The following is a 17,831-nucleotide window of genomic DNA, read 5'->3' on the forward strand; positions in this document are numbered from 1 at the left end:
AGCATAAGCAACATATAACTAGCCTTTTTTAAAAATTACTGGAACCATTTGTGTCATTGAAGAGCAAATACTGTAATAGTTCGCTGAGTAGGAACCTTAGATCTCATCTGGGCCTTTTGTCCAAGAAAAATATTTTTTGTGTTCATACTCCTTCCTGAATTAGGCTTGACTTTACTATCTTCAGTTTTCTTACTACTGAAAATAATTGTTTCTTTAATCTGACTTCAACTGTTTGATCAAGGTCTAGAGGAAGATAAAAATATTTTATTGTTAAATAGTATTAAAAAGACATAAACTTCAGGAGAGCCGTGGTTTTATAACTTATTTGTCACACGTGGAAATGTGTTTCTGGAATATCAGGAGTCTTTAAAGTGTCAAGACTAGAAATTTAATTTCTCTAAAAGTATGTTAGTATTTAAAAGATTATTTTATTTGTGTGGATTTTTTTTTCATTTTGCCTCACTGTTTTAGAGGCCTTTTCTTTTAGATATCTTTCCTCAGGATTCATGTAATAGCCTCCAGATATGACAAACATGGTGGAAATTCTGTCTAATTTGATGATTGTCACCAAATAAAGACTTAAAAATCTTCCTTTTCAAATGATCCCTTAAAAAGTACCATCATCTCAATCAGAGCAGAATGGCAACCATATAGCCAAATAAATCCCTTTGGTTTGATCTCAACTGAAACTCCAAATTTACAGCTTTGTCATCTTTTCTTCATGCTACACACTGGCTTGATATAAGTTGCAGCTCCAGGCCAGTAAGGCTCGTAGTGATTAATTTGGTTAGTGTGTAACTCAAGGGTACAGCCAGCTGTTGTAAATGATTAGACCCTTTGCCCCTGGGAAATAAAATGTTTTCATTCTGAGATGTACTGTACAAAATTATGCACCTTTGTTGCTCCATTATTAATTCACGTTCCATCTGTTCTAAATGTGATTGTACACAATACTTGTATTCTTTAAAAGCCTAACAGAGCACGTTACCATTATTTAATGTATGAGTAAAGAGGAAATTTGATACAGGATTTCCATATCAGTGTGCAATATATATGTTGAATTCCCTAGCAGGTTTAATTTTTAATCCCTTTCTTCTGAGGTAAATATTTCACTGACTGATTTGCTTAACAGACATTTTTATTGTATACATTTTTTTGTACTTGGCTAGCAATGGCCTTCTGGGTTTTGTTTTTTTGTACATGTTATATACATGTTATATACATGTACGTGAGATTGTCAGAGGGCAGTTTGTTTTTCAGCTTTAATATAAGTCCCTTCTTACAATTTTTTTATATTCACTGTTTTGAGAGAGTAAAATTTTAGATATGAACCCTCTAATCTAGTGGCCCTGGGGTCTACCTGACAGAGCCAGTGCTGATGTGTAGTAATGCAGCTTACATTTTATTGAGTCAGACTTTTTGACCTCTTCTTTCTGTTGTTTACATTTCTAACATCCTTAGAATTTATACTGTGAGGAATGAGTCAGTCATTTTTTGGGCTTGAAAGAGGAGCAATGAATACAAAAACTCACCACTTTGTGGGCAACGTTTTTTCAGTGCACTAAATTATGCACCAAATGAAATATTTATTCATTTGATAGAAAATGAAGGAATTCCATGGAAATGAGAGGGTAGTAATGCAGAGTTAACCTTCACAGAAGGACAGAAAAGCTCTGTGTGAAGGACTGGAGGATGTGAGAAAGAGCAGTACAGCAGCAGTAAGTAAAATTTGGAATATTTTAGGAAAAAAGAATTCTAGTTGTTTGATCCTATGGTCCTTATGGCTCCTGCCTCTTAATTGTTCAGATAATTTTGTTCTCTTCCTTGAAATTCAGTTAACACCTTCCCCATATCACTTCATTTCCTAGCTGTAGAGAGCTTTTATAGCTATATAGCTATACTCACTGGTACACAAGTTTTGGAAGAAAGTATGATTAAGTGGTTTGGGACTATTTATTTTTCCTTACTGTATATGAAACAATCCCAACAATCTCTTGCTATTACAATATCCACACTCTGTTATGTTGGCAGTTTCTGGGGTACAAATGACAGATTGAATAGTTAAGATCAACTCTAAAATTGAATTGGCTCATGTGTCAAACAAAGCATCTGAAAGGTTTTTGAACTATCATGTCTGCTGATATGGAAAACTCTGTCATCTGAGCACTTCTAGACTGCAGCTGGTGGGGATACCCTTAGTAGGGCTGCTAAGAGAAATCAGGTGTTTTGATATCTCTCCCTTTGTAATAGAAAATTTAGAAATATTAGCTACAGCTTGTTGACATATCACAGTGTGGGCTAGGAGCTGTATCTGCTTTAACCTATTTTCTTGTCTTCGTCATATCAAGTAAACTCAGACAAGATTTGTGGAGATATTGTGTGTGGTTGGTGGACTCTTCCTCAACTGTGTTAACATCTTTAGTCCACACTACAGACTCCCTTGAGCTGAATGTTTTTCTGTCCATCCAGTCTATTTTTTCTTAGCTCACATATCACAGCTTGCTGTGGTATGAAACGTTTCACAATGCAGCAGACACTGAGAGAAACTGGGAGATTTATTTCAGATATATTTTAGTATTCTCACATCTCCCCTAATTGATACTTTTAATACCAGAAATTCTTCTAGATGTTGACTTGTGAAGTGCGTTCTGATCTCTCTAAGAAAGCTGAAGCCAAGAATGAGTAACATTTCTGCAGCTATCAATAACTTCTATAATTATTCCTTTATTGCTCCTTTCATATTGTGAGAAGTTATTGTTCCTCTCATCTCTGTGAAGCTTCCTTCATCTGATATGCTACAAATTCTTTTCCTACTCATTTGTATACCTGCAGTAACGTAATTTGCCTTTTTGGTGTTTATCAGAGCTCATGTTTCCTTCTATTTTTTTCATTTGAAGATAAATACAATTTTATATTTCTAAAAGTATTTCTGTAATTTTTGAAATAAGGGATAGTTTGTGCTATCTTCATATAGTCTGCCAACAATTTATCCAGTGAACTACCTTTTAACCAATCTCACTGTAAATTCACCTCCTGAAATATTTGTAGAAGGTGCTTTTCTATACTTTCCCTTTAAAAGGTATCACTTAGGAATACATTGCAGTCAATATTACAGAAGGGGCTTTCTGCAGTTCTCTTGTGTTCCATGTGTAGTGTGCTGCTCTTTGAAACTTTCCTCTGGTTGTCCCTCAGGCTTGCTCCTCTGATAAATGGTTATATGTATTTTCCAAAAGGGTAGAAAGTGCCTGCAGTGTGCCCCTGTGCTCTGTGTCTTTGCTATTGCTGTGCTCTCTGCTTCCAAGTCTTTCTAAAACCCCCCAGAGATTTCTGCAAGTGCCACAATGTAAACAACAATCTCAGTATCTTTCTATCTAGGCATGAAGTTTTGCTTTCTAAAGACTGATTTCTGTAGCATTAAGTCAACTATGACTATACTACTGTATTTCCATAAGAGTGCTCTGTTCTGCAGTTTCATACCTTGTTATGGGTGTCCAAAAATTATTTATTTCAACAAGATTTTGGGACATGCTTCTTTTACCTAAGTTTGTAACTGGTTTCTTGTATGTGACTTAAAACTAGACATTCTGGTTTTAATCCTGACAAATCTTGGGGCCTTTTATGATGGAGCCACGGCATTGGTGGATAGAGGCAAAACAATTGACATCATCCACCCGGATTTAGTCAAAACATTCAGTGCTGTCTCGCATGGCATGTTTAACTCTAAATAGGCGGTCATGGATTTGTTGAGTGGAATGTCTGGTGGATGAAGATCTGGCTGGATGACTACATGTTACAGTGTGTTAATTGGGTTTATATTGTGTTTCATTTTTATATTGGATTTGTAATTCTTTCCCTTGTCCCCCTTGGAAACGGTATCACGTGGTTTGTCCTTGCTCGGCCGCACCCATCCCCCACAGTGGAATGTAACCCAACTCTGTTCCACTCCCACCTTGTCCCTGATGGGGCAGTGGCTTATCCCTGCCTCTGGGCCTGTCCCCCTTGGGAAAAAGCCCCGGGACGGCCGAGGGCTCGGTCTCTTTGGCATCAGAACAGGGACAGGGAAAGAGCTAAAGAGCTCTGGACCAAATAAAGCTATAATTCCCGCCCCCGGAACAAAGAGCAGGCTCTTGCCTTTTGCCATCGATGGTCGTCTGGGTCTCTCTAAATGACCACCACAACTACATGCAAAGTGTTGTGGCCAATGGATCAATGACCAAGTGCAGATCAGTGATGAGTGGTGTCCCTCAGAAGTCAGTGTCAGGGCCGATGCTGCTCAGCATTTTTGCTTTGGCAACATGGACACTGGGATCAAGCGCACCCTCAGCAATTCACTGACAACACCAAGCTGTGTGGCACAGTCATGCTGGAGGGAAGGGATGCCACCCAGAGGGACCTGGACAGACTTAAGAGGTGGGTTTGTGCAAAACTCATGAAATTCAACGAAGTGAAGTGCAAGGTCCTACACCTGGGTCGAGGCAATCCCAGACATGTCTATGGCTGGGCATAGAATTGACTGAGAGCAGCTCTAAGGACTTGTGGGTGATATTTGACAAAATACTAAACATGAGCCAGCAATGTGTGTTCACAGCCCAGAAAGCAACTGTGTCCTGGGCTGCATCAAAAGCAGGTCATGGGAGGTCATTCTGTCCCTCTGATATGCTCTTGTGAGATTCTATATGCTCTTGTGAGATTCTACATCCAGCTCTGGTGCCCCCAAAATAAAAAACAAAACAAAACAAACCCAAAAAACCAACAACTAAAAAAACCCCCAAACCAACCAAACAAAAAAACCCACCCAAAACCAAAACAACAACCCCAAAACACCAATGACAATAACAAAAAAACCCCAAACAAACAAACAAACAAACAAACCCCAATGGAATTATTTGAGCAAGCCCAGAAGAGGCCATGAAAAGCCCAGAAGAGGCCATGAAGTTGATAAGAGGACTGGAGCATCTCCCTTATGAAGACAGACTGAGAAAGTCTGGGTTGTTCATCCTGAAGAAGAGAAAGTTGCTTGGAGATCTCATAGCAACATTCCATTATCTGCAGAGGGGTTGCAAGGAAGCCAGAGAGAGTATCTTTGTCAGGAGCTATAATGACAAGACAAGGGAGAATGGCTTCAAACTGAAAGAGAGTAGGTTTAGATTAGATATTAGGAAGAAATTCTTTACTGTGAAGGTGATGAGACACTGGAACAAGTTGCTCAGAGAAGCTGTGGATGCCCCATCCTTGGAAGTATTCAAGGTTCATTTATGGCTGAGGGTAGAACTTGAGCAAACTGGTCTAGTGGAAGGTGTCCCCGCCTGTGCAATGGGGTTGGAACGAGATGATCTTCAACAAGCCTTCCAACCCAAATAATTCTGTGATTCTATTATTCTGTTTCATGTGACACTTTTTTTTTTTTTTTTTTTTTTTTTACATCCTAGCATTGTAGAGAAGAATTCCATGATTAAGTAGTATTATGTGCAAAGGTTTTGTTACTTCCTATTTGACCTTTATAAACTTGCATCTGTTTCTCTTTTGAGGACATGACATATTTACTTTCTCTAGGGGTACTTTATTCTGAACTTTGTGTCCTTAAGATCTCAGTTTTCTTCAGACCTTTAGATTAAGGTTTTTATCAGAAGATGGACATGACATAAACGAGTCTTATGTACCACAGGATATAGAATTCAAAGTGTGAGGTCAGATTTATGATACAAGGGGGTCTGCAGAGTCTTATTTTGGTGTAAGTAAGGCTTGCTTCTGTTGATCAACCAGTTCTTTAATTGACTAAGCTGAAATAAATCTCCCCTAACTAAAAGCATGAGCTTTTGACAATGCTGAATTATGTCAAATTGAATTTGCGTCTGAAGTTGTATGAGAAAAAGCTTGCCTTGGAGGTGATGTAGAAGTTACACTGAAATTGAATCTGAAATCAGTTGGCATGTGATAAGTTTGACCTTTACCTTCTAAGATATTGGTGTGAAAATTGAATCATTTTACTTGAACAAGAAAAGGCAGGGAAAAAAGGCACTTCTTGCCTTTTTTCCCCCAAAAATGTTTTCATACATCACCAGGTATTTGATTTTTTTTCTTTTTTATGCATAAATAACTAGTTCTGTGAGAATATTTTTCCTATCCTATCAAATTAAAGGGCATAATTTTTGCTTTTTTCTGTAACAGTTTGCTCAGTCTCCACTTTTCTATTATTCTCTGGCTGTCACTGTTTTCTCGAGAGTGAATGAAATCCTGATCACTTGAAATCTATAATCTATGTCTAGAAAATCTTAAAGTAACTCTAGGAAAGGCATATTTTCTTCATATATATATATATAGGCTATACCTTAGATAAATAATATTCTGTTAAGTACTTCTGCAAACACAGATTAAGCTTTAGAACTTACCTGCCGTATTTTTCAGCTGATTCCCATAAACATTTTTTGGCATTTCAGGATAAAACAGGAATGGAATTTGATACTAGAGTGCCGTAAGAAAGGTATTCCTCAATCAAAATACCTCAAGAATGGCTTTGTAGACATCAGTGAGAAGAATCTGGACACTTGTGGAAAGTCTCCGCAGCTCAAGAAGAGTCATGCCTTGTCAGATGGAGTAAATAAAGAACAAAACAAGTTTATTTTTCAGCTTTCTGGAGAGCAGTGGATGGTAAATATAATGGAAAATATGTTTCTGTTGGTGAAGAGTTTGAGTGTCTTAGACTGTATCTTTTAATCTGTCCCTTTTTTATGGCAAATGAATATCAAATTGATGCTTTTTCACAGTGTTAAAAGTGACCAAAGTATTTTCTACCTCAGCCTGAATCAGTGGTTTAGTGGTTTAGTGGTTTTATGTATTTTAAGTTCTCTGCTGATACATGTAATTTGTCCCTCTCAAAAATTTTGGTATGGGCAATAATATTGCAATAAGTTCTCTTTCTCTAAAATTCCCCAATGGGTGAAGAGAGGTGAAAATAATATTTGTTGACGAATTGCTGTCTTCTGCTAATCAGAGATCTGTACTCTTGCTCTAATGGTGTGATAACACTTTCTCAAGCTCTGCTCCATTTAACACTAATATTAGCATCAATCCACAAGGGTCTTACTGAAAAAAAGCACATTTGACTTGCTGATATACTTGATGTGAAATAGCAGTTTGCAGGTAAGATGTAAATTCGTGCTGGTTTGAAATTGAGCAAGTGGTGGCTTAGAGCTGGTCTGAAGTTTTCTGGAGTTGTAAAATATTTAATTGAAATGTATTTGGAGAAACACTACTTTATTAATGATAATGTGAAATTAAAATTTAGACTTTAATGTAGTATTTTCATTCCAAAAAATATAAATCAAAACCTTGATTAAAAATTTAGAATTATTTTTTGATTGACCTGAAGTGTAACTTTATCCTAGATTTGATCTTGAATCTGATGATGTTTTCTTTTTCAGTTTTCATAGGTTTTTTTTTTTTTTTCCCTTTCTTTAATTTCTTTCTGAATAAACATACAATATTTGAAATTTCTGGATTACAGAAAATCCTGGTTCCCATTCAGCTCTGTTAAGGAGATTCTTTCTTCAACTGATACCAATCATTGATCTGGTAGGACTGGTTGCTGAGGAGCTATCACATCTCTTCATTCAAGAATCTGGAATTTTGAAAGTGATGTTTAAGATGTGTAGTCAAATACTGCATTCTTTTGGGTATTGTAAACCTTAGTTTAGAGGCACTTTAGGAAAAAAAGAGAATACAGTTCCTTAGACACTGATACTGTAACAACTACAAATATCCTTAATGCATCAGGGTGCAGAGAGTTGCATAATTAAACATTTTTGTTGCTTATTCTCTTTTGCCAAACCATTAAAATTTTGCTTTGTCACCATAAGTTAGGCTTTACATTAGGAAGCAAAATCAAGCACATGCTTTGTTCTGTGTTCCAGAATATTTAATTTTAATTTGATGTTCTGAAAAATCCCATTTAAGAGAAACTAGTGTACTGTTACCTACATTATGCCATCTTGAGCAGTACATTCCTAACCACCATGGATTTTGATACCTTCTTATCAGATGCTCAGTGTGACCATGTCAAACAGCCATCAAGTCTCATTGTCCAGCTCTGGCCTAGCTAAAGTGGATTTCCTGTTTCAACAACAAACTGTGACATAGCTCAGATGGCTGCAAACAAAGATACAATCATAGCTGATTTATTTAGAGATCAAGACTCCTTCAAAACTGAAATGTCACTTTCTAGCAGCTGACAATTATTTTAAAATTGTGAAAACTCATTTGACAAAGTTCTAAAAGAAGTATATATCCACTTACAGTAGAAATTTTGTAAAGTTTTTATCTATTGTACAAATCATATAGCTTATTTTGCTTTTTAAAATCTGAACTGATGCTTCTGAACCAAAGACAGGATCTGATACTATAGTCTTTCCCCCTGTTACTTTGTCATAAAAAGAAAGTATTCACATTTAAACAAAATTTTCAGACTTGTCTCAGTTTGAAAGACAGGTAACTGCTAGGGAGGGGCAGGGCTTCTTTAGGAATGGGGAATTCCAATCCTTTCCCTCCAAGTTATTATAATTTAGAAGATTAAAGAGGCTTTTCAGTCAGAGCTATGGGGAAAGGAATAACAGTTCTTTACTAGTAAGTATAACAAGGCAAACAAACAACAACAACAGCATTAATAATAAACAGAACCAGGAACCTCGATGGGCTTTGTTTCATGAAGCCAGGCAGTCTGATCTCTTGGGACCTCAAGAAGCACCAAGCTGGAATGGTGGAAACCCCTGGGCTGGTGGATGGAATGGTGGGGGTCTCCAGCAGGCAAATGGTGAAATGTCCCAGCAGGCGAAGGCAGGGGTGTCCCAGCAAAGTGAGCAGCGCTGAAGAATCCGCGACGGCTGGGCAGGGCTGGCCCAGCTCCAGCAGGGCAGGCAAAGGGGGCTCCAAATTCCTGGGCACTCCAGCAGAAGATGGATGGTGGTAGAATTCCCAGGATGGGACCCTCCGTTAACAGTGGACTCCTCAAGCAGCAAGCAGCAGCCCGATCATCCTCTCTGATGCCGAGAACAGGAAAAAGGCACCCTCCGCTCCCGGAGCCCCTGAGCCTTTCCCTACCCCCCCTAAATTAAGTGATCTTCCCCCACCCTCGCCACTTCTTCTGTGTGGGTCAAGCACCCTTTAAGCATCAGTATTTAGTCTCTTAGCAACTTGTGGGGGCAAAAAATTCTATAAGGAAAGGAAAAAAAACCCAACTAAACTTAGCCCCCAACAAGACTATAAAACCAATGCTGCACAGTCTGGTAATCTGCATGTGAATAAAATCTGTGGACATACAGCAGTTTTCTCAGAGAAGGCTGTATGTTATATATCTGGGAGCTGTGGTGTCAATTGGTTTCGCTTTTTTTGATGTGTTTGGCGCACAAATACATCCATGAGTTGAAAGTTTCAGTGATTAAGCACTCAGGAACTTGAAGAAATCAGAGTTGGGATTACCTGTGCGGATTTATGGGCACATAACCAGCTGGATTTGCTGTCGACTAGCCACTTACCACTGGCAGCAGCAAACAGCACAGTCTTGTAAAGTATCCATCTGGGGACAAGCAGCTGAATTTTCTATCTTCCTTTTAGCTGATAAGTATTTCTATTATGTTTCCCCTTTTCTCTCATCAATGAAGCAGTAATATATCCTCTAGACAGTTGATAGCTAAATCTGAGTAGGTTGTTGGTGTGACTTAGGGGTTTAATTTTGAGAACAAGGCTTGCTGAGCTATACCATTTCTTTTTATGGATGCTGGGAAGCTAAGTCTCACAGAGCAGTAATCCCCAGCATAGGGATGTGGCTTTAACACATCTTTTTCATAAGACTCAATGTCAGATTGTCCAGGCTCTCCAGATGGTAAAAATGTAGCCTTGTTAGAAAGAAGCTGCTGCTTCATGCTCCATATTCATATAGATCTGGCTTACTGATTCTGCATTCTTGAGTGGAAGGTTAAAAGGGGGTTTTGTAAAACACTATGATGGAATCATAGAATTGTTTAGGCTGCAGAAGACCCTTAAATTCATTGAGACAAACCATTAGCCTAGCAGCTGAGGGATGTAGTCCATGCCCTTGGTCATGCTTCAGCAGAGGCACCATGAGGCTATCTGGCATCTAGAGAACATGGTCGCTCCATATTTCAGAGGATACCAGAGGATAGCCAGAGTGCTTGTGGATAGGTAACAATATTCAGCCAGCCACAAGAGTTTAGGATAGCTTGGATAGATACTTTGAAAATAATCTGGGTAAAGCTTTTTGAAAATAATGTCAGACCTTCTTACAAGAACCTTAGTAAAGATGAAAGTCAGAGCAGATGGCATATTTTGAATTCAAAATAGGAATTCCTTCCTTGAGACCTCATGCCACCTTTTTTCCACCTCTCAAGTATCATTGATATGGTAATGTATTGTCATTAGGTGGAGACCCAGTGTCCCTTGTACTTGTAACTATTTTAAAACATCTGAGAATAGATAAAGCTCTTTGGCAACAACAAAGTAGTGAGGGGAAAAACGGTAATAATTTTGTCATAATTAGCCTTTAACATTTTGGGCATATTTCTACTTTTAGTGTTCATGACTATGGACCTCCTTAAAGGCATGTATTTCTGTGAAGAAGATGAATACAGTGAGTGATTTATGGATTTAAAGGCAAGGAATTATGACACAGTGTTACAGTAGACAAGGGAGCAGTACAGTTTGTGCTTTTAACAAAGCTAGAGTGACAGCGAGATCCGTGAAAAGAGACTGGAAATAAGAAGAATAAAGTACAAATCAGGTTTTCTTAGAAGCAGGAATAACATGATACAGCTACCACTGGGCATGACTTGCAAGGGATAAGTACAGAAATGAAAACTATTTTGATGCCAGGAAAACAAAAGGAGAAAATGTTAGACTACATCAGTGGATGACACACTACAGTGTTCTTTGTAGCTCACATGAAAGTAAAAAGCTCACAGAAAAAATACTAGGTTAGACAAGTAGGCACAAAGTAGCAGCTAAAGAGACTTGAACTTAATTTTACAGTATATGAATTCTGAAAAATTTGTATTCTATTTATTCAGATCCATATATCCTTGTACATCAACAGCACTGTAAGTAGAATTAGTTTTTGTGCTTGAAAAACAAGTACTCAGCAAGTTCCTCTGAATCTGAAAGACATTTTGTAACTTGGTTCTGGTTTAGCCATGCCTGTCCACGTATTTAGCTTCAGCCTTTGGGCAGTGGTTGATAGATACACCTATGAGATAGTCCTACCTTTCGTCAAAGCTCCATCTGGCTGGGGCTGTTTGACAACACCTTTAAGGTTCAGGGTTCCTGTCTCCCTTTTACATACCAGACAAATATTTTAGGCTGGACATTAGAGAAGAGTTCTTTACAGGAAGAGTGATTGGGCATTAGAATGGGTTGCCCAGGGAGATGGTGGAATCACCGTCCTTGGAGGTGTTTAAGAAAAGTGTGGAGGTGGCACTTGGTGCCATGGTTTGACAAGGTGATGTTAGGTCATAGGTTGGACTTGAAGATCTCAAAGATCTTTTTTGAGTTAGTTAATTCTGTGATTTTGTGATTCTGTAGTTCTGTGACTCAAGTGTCTACCTCCCATGGGTGTGTGTTTCTGCTGGCTGGGCACAGTACTGAATTAGTATTTGCAGTTAGGAAAGAAAAGAACATAAATTAAAAAAAGGGCTGGTATTATAATAATTATAGAATCACAATCTGATCTTTAGAATGAAACCAGACACTTTTTCTCTTCTTTTTATTTTTTAATAAAAAAGGGACAGAATCCAGTTGTATTGCCCCAGCAGTGAGTCTCCCAAATCTTCCTGTGTTTGCAAAACACTTGGGACTTTGAAAGCATGAGAATGGTATTTTGTAACACAAGTAATTTCAAATTCCCAAGGTATGTTTCAGAAAAAGAAAATTATTTATTTGAGAGTTTTACAGGCAAACGCACTGTGAGATATATACATATAAAATGGATCTTTGAATTATGTGTTTGAATTGGATGCCAAGGGAAAAAAAAAAAAAAGCAGAATTGATGCAACACTTGAGAACCTCTATACACAAAAACATGTAGCTACTCAATTAAATTAGTTCTTCAGAGAAACAGCACCATTAGAACAGAAACTGAGGCAAAATAATGCCATGAATATTCATATGATTTTTTAAATTAAATCACTTTAACTCTGTTTTTCACCTCTGAGTGTTTACTTTCTGCTGTTAATGAATGTTTATTCTCTAGCAAATCAGTGAATTTTAAATGTTTTTCACAAAATAGTCAAGATAAACAAACTTTTTAATGTTGTGATATCAATATTGGCAGAGGAAAGCTGATGATGCTCCTCAAGTAGGGAGTAGGATTGTTCTTGGCTATGCTACTTTATCTAAGTAGAAGGTTTGGATTCATACTTAAAAAACTTTAATGTCAAATATTCAAGCATGTGGTGGTAAAATTCTTTACTTATATATCATTATTTTCTTGCATTTAATTTCCTCACAGAGCAAGGCAACAAATTACTATATTTGTATTTATTCTCATGGTTTTATTGTCTAACATAATATGTAACAATTTATTGTCTAACATAATATGTTCTCAGTGAAACTGAGAACAGAAAATTTCCATTTTTTATTCCAAACTGTTTCTCACAGTGATGTATTTATTTCCTACAAAGGGTCAAGAAGCATTGCTGTATTGAATAGACAGGGAAATTCTCTCTTGTGCTTATGTAAATTCCAGGGATCTTCCCAGAGATTCCACCCCCCCTCCCCACCCCACTCCCACCCGCCCCGCCCCCCCCCCCAAAAAAAAACCAACAAACAACAAACCAAACCAAAACCAAGTTCCAAAACAGTTCCTGACTCAGTCATGACCACTTTTAATATTAAAGGTTGTCCCACAACATACTACATTTCACAGAACCAGTAAGGTTTGAAAAAATATCTAAGATCACTTAGTCCAGCCACTAACCTAACTCTGCTTGGTGCACCACTAACCCGTGACCCTGAATGCCTGGGGAATTCTTAGCCTAGTGGCACTGCCAAGATACAGCCCCTCTTTGCTGCTAGGCCCCAGCTGGTCAGGAACTGGAGTGAGAGTAGCATGGAAGAAGCTAAGGACAGGGTCTCTGCTTAGCCCATGGAAGAGAGGCATGGGGGCTCTCCTGCTCTGCCTGTTGGCATGGGCCTTGCCTGCGCTCCACTTTCTCTCAAGAAGCAACAGGCACAAGTGAGTATGGCTGGCAAATCATCCTGCCTTATTGACATGCCCACAACAAAGCCCCCCATGCTGCTCCTTTGGGACTGTGATATCCCACCACAGATTTGTACATGCTCATGGTTGAAAGGAATGACAAGAATCAGAGGGTCCAAAAATCCTCATGAAATTTTATCAGTAAATTAATATTACAATTCAATATTAAATTCTTCTGCCCAAATGAAGGTACAAATGAGACCAAATGCTGGTACAAGAACACTACTTTTACTTTGTGTACCAACTTTATTATGAGTATAGGGAAAAGGAGTGAGGTGGTGTCCTAGAGTGACTTTATGATGCTGGTATCCCCAGTCATCTGTTCTGTTTATTCTGGATATTAAGTTCTGCACCTACAGGACTGGTTCTGAGAGCAAATGGTGGGGAAAAGAAGTGAGCAGTTTGTTCTCAGGAGCTGTGCTTGCTCCTGTGCATTCCTTCTCACAGACTGTGTTGCCTGCAGCACAGACAGTGTGGAGAGAACTCTCCTTTGTTCTTAGTTAGTTTTTAGCTAGCTGAGGCAAAGAAGTTCCCCAGACTGTGGCTCTTCTTTTTCTTGGAATTGATCAGCCTGCTCTGGACTGAAAGCCCAGAAAAACACTGGGAACCCACACCTGTGGCCCACCAGGGCCCAGGATGCAGCATTTTCCAGCGTAGGAGGGACTGATAAGAGACTGAGCAAATTGAGCTACACCCATGAAAGGATTTTCTGAATTTGCCATTTCTTCAGAGCAGCAAGGGGGTTTATTGTTTAATACTATTATTTTTTATGCTTGTGAATACTTTGATTGTTAAATAAACAAGTTTTTTCCACTTTTCTCCAAGGAAATCTTTTCTCGATCTGGTAGGGAGAGGGGCCACTTGAATCTGCTTTCTAGAGGGACCCCTTTGGAAGCTTTCTATCAAATTTGCCCTAAACCAGGACAGGTGGGGAGGACAGAGAGAGAGACAGAGAGATAGAGGAGGTAGTACAAGCAGAAGATAGATACCAGTGAGTGTTTGTTAAAAGTATATGCTGCAAATGTTATTAAGCATTTCCTTACACCACCTTGCTACTTAAATTTTGATGGGTGGTCATAGTCCTTGATCATAGCCATCATCCATGGTGGTGATGGGAGCATACCAAACAGAGGTAGAAAATAAGGATGAAGCAGAAGAGATAATGCAATAAATCTTGTATAAAACAAATGCCATTCCAATAATTCAGAAAATAAACCCAGTTAAAAACACCATTACAAATTGCAGTAACCATGAGTCCCACTCTACGAGTTCTAATGATCAGAGTGTATACATCAACCAGGAACTGGGGCTCCAACCATTAAACCAGTCATTTGGCTTCATAGATTGAAACTATTCTGCAGTTTAGCCAATTATTTCTTTCATCTTAACTCACACTTCCTTAACGGAAGTAGAGGCATAATGAATGGTAATATAACATTCTGTATTGATTATATTTAACATTCCACATACATTTTGCTCTCTAAGTATTTGATTTTGTAAAGCCTTCTTTTGATACTTGTTGGACCTGAAATTTTAGTTCTCCAGAGACATACTTTGTCCAATTGCTTGATGTATGCATTCACCATGTGATATTTCCTACTGCCTGTTGATGTGGTCTGATAACTAATAAGGTGTATCTTAAATCTCAAAGCTAATCAAAATGGTACAAGACAGTTCCTCATCTTACGAATCCAGGTATCATTATAGTCCATGAAATATATTTAGGGAGATGATGGGAGAAAAAGAGTCTTTAATAGGTAGTGGCTGTGAGGGGTTTCACAAATACTGCCTGTTGCATATGGGCCCAGTGCATCTTGATTTTCAGGAACTGGGCCCAATGTCAAGCCACCGGGTGAAAAAGTCTCAAGTTAGGCCTATGGGGTATGTGTTTGGGTGTGGTAACCTCCCTCAGTGCTTTGTCAAAGGGTACCATATTGGGATAGAAGTACAGGGACAACAGGTTATGGGCAGAGTTTCTCAGGTGGCCTTGCTCCTTTTTTATTTGTGGCACAGCTACTTGCTACAGTGAGGTTAACGTCTCAGCAGGGACACAAACAGCACCTTCCTCCCCAAGATTTTTTTTCTCCGAAGCAGGACACTAAATTTTGTCCTCTGGGATCTTTAACCCTGCACCTTCAAGGTGCTCAATAATACAGTTTTGAATATTTCCCATTTCATTTGTGTTCAGACCCCCAATCAATTCATCATCAATATGTTGGGTAGGTCCTTATCTCCTCATCTACTGAAATGTAGATATTTTTTGGGCTCAGGTAAAATATGGTAGCATGGAAGAATCCTAGAATCCCTGCAGTATTTGGTGAAAGTGTATTGCATCTCCTTCCATGTGAAAGCAAAACAATTCCAATGTCTCTCCTGAAATGGAACCATAAGGTACATATCTTTCATGTCATGGTAGTTAAACCTGGATGAACTTCCTGTATATACGGCAATTAACTCAGCAGTGTCAGGCACTGCTGCTGTTAAAGGTAAAGTATTAGCATTTAATTTTCCATAATCCATGATCAATCACCATTTTCTGTTTGTCTTTTTTACTGGTCAGATTGGTTACAAGGAGAGTTGGTGGGAAAGATGAAAGTTTGACAGAAAAGTTTCACGGATATATATGCTTAGCAGAAGGCTCTCTAAATGTGGAACCTGAGAGTGGAATAGAGATGGAAGCAAATTTTGATATAGAAGAATGAAGGATGTCTAAATTAAGAACTGCTGTCCAGTTGTTACTGGACAACTAAGAAAGCGAAGGTTAAGTCGAACTGGAAGGAGGTTTTATGGCTAGAGCAAAGGATATCTTAATCACAAAAAAAGAAGGTGCTTTTACCAAGCAGAAATAGGTCTTAGAGAAAAGCATAAGATACCACAGGCAAACACACATGCCGATCTAGCAAATAGAAAAAAGGTCTAAGAATTTTCCACTCCAAGAAAACAGAAAAACAACTTTAAGCTTAAACCGTAACATATTGAACTTGATATGATTGAATAGTAATGACCATAATGTGGTAATGTTGATAGTTATGATAGGCTAGAAGTAATGGTAAAAGTAATGTGTATAATGCTGATTGGTTATTATGTATTAAGGTGCTCGGCAACGAACACTATATAATGCATTGCAACCAGAACTAATGTGGCTTCAGGCTTGCCTATAGGCTGTGGTTGGCAGCTTTAGGTATGGCTCTGCTACCCATGAGCCATTACTGCTGTGGCATCTTCTATACAATAAACAGCATTCTGAAGACCCACCTGTTGTCCCACATCTCTCAGTTCAGGCTCCTACAGAGGATGAATGGAAACAATTATCTCCTTCTTCTGCAAGTCCAATATCACAGGGGAAATTCCTCCTGGACTTGACTGAAGGTGTGTTTTATAGAGAGGTTTTCCTGCCCTGAAGAAAGATTTCTCACTTGTGAAGTAAACTTGGCATTATGCCCAGTTTATTCTTTCAGATATTTCTGGAAATGGGTTGGAAGCCTTTGAGGGTTTTGGGTAGTCTTGGTATCCCCCTACAGTCCAAGACCACATCTTGGCCTTGCTCCTATGCTTAGGTGGTACTGCATTGTACTTATCTTTGAAAGCTACAACAAGCATGTTTGTCCTGGAAAAGCACTGCTCTACATGGACCAGCACAGCCTACTGCATGGCTGCCTTCTCCAGCCACATCCTGTTCTTTTTCAGGGCATGTTATTATCAGAAATCCTTGGGTATTATCAACAAGCCTTGTTGATAATCTTTTATTACCAAAATACTTGGCGGTATCTGCAGCCATACATCTGTATGTTGTTGCTTGAGACATACATGTTAGCCTCTTATCTTCTGGGATTTCACAGGAATTCTGCACAGGCTTAGGGCCAGCTGCCATCTCCAGAGCTGCCAGCAGGATGCTATAGCTCTGGCTGTCCCGTGATGCAAGGACACAGAACACCCTCCACAGAGCACCAAGTGCCCTCCTGAAGAGGGAGGCCTGTTGTGTGGGGACAGCACTAGGTGTGGACCTGCGTAGGACACACTCAAATAACTTCTTATTCCATGCCACCAACTCTTCCTCCCAGAAAGTGGACTCTCCAAAAGCGATTCTTTCCCTCATATCCCACATGCCATCACCTTCAAGGCTGAAAAAACATTTGTCCTCCCAAACCATGTTTTTGTTTGAGCAGGACAGCAGATCCCGGCTATAAGAAGGTCTGTTACGGACCCACCTTGGCAGATCCAATTCAGTGCTTGTGGGTGTTTGTAGCTGACTGTCCCAGTCCTTCTTCCCATGCCTCATGTGGGAGGGGCATGAGAAGACTCTTCCTCAGTACTCCAATTTTTGTGTCTGTGCTGTCCTCTTCTTGGGACAGCTCTTGGTCTATGTTATCTTCCCAGTCTTTGTCCCTCTTAGCCTCTGCCTCTGCCTCAGTCGCTGACGCTGACAGGAGTGCCCCTGATGCCAGTTCTACTTGCTGCCTGCTGAGGGCACGGGCTTCCGCCTGGCTTGATGGGGAGGAGCTGGGGGGGTGACCAGCAGGGCCTGCGAATTTCAGCTTCCTGGCTCTCGCTGTCTGCTGGTCTGGATGGT

The 17,831-nt window shown here is 39.2% G+C and overlaps 1 protein-coding gene across 2 annotated transcripts in view; it reads left to right on the forward strand.

Annotated features, from left to right (window-relative positions):
• The window catches only part of LRRC2 (leucine rich repeat containing 2), an 82,286-nt gene that overhangs the window by 17,109 nt on the left and 47,346 nt on the right, over window positions 1-17,831 (forward strand). For both annotated transcript variants that reach the window (XM_040089786.2, XM_040089785.2), the window contains exon 3: window positions 6,438-6,648. In XM_040089786.2, coding sequence (XP_039945720.1) covers window positions 6,438-6,648 — 211 coding nt within the window. The remainder of the gene's footprint in view (window positions 1-6,437; window positions 6,649-17,831) is intronic.

The sequence above is a fragment of the Hirundo rustica genome, chromosome Z (genome assembly GCF_015227805.2).
Source record: "Hirundo rustica isolate bHirRus1 chromosome Z, bHirRus1.pri.v3, whole genome shotgun sequence".
Classification (NCBI taxonomy): Eukaryota; Metazoa; Chordata; class Aves; order Passeriformes; family Hirundinidae; genus Hirundo; species Hirundo rustica.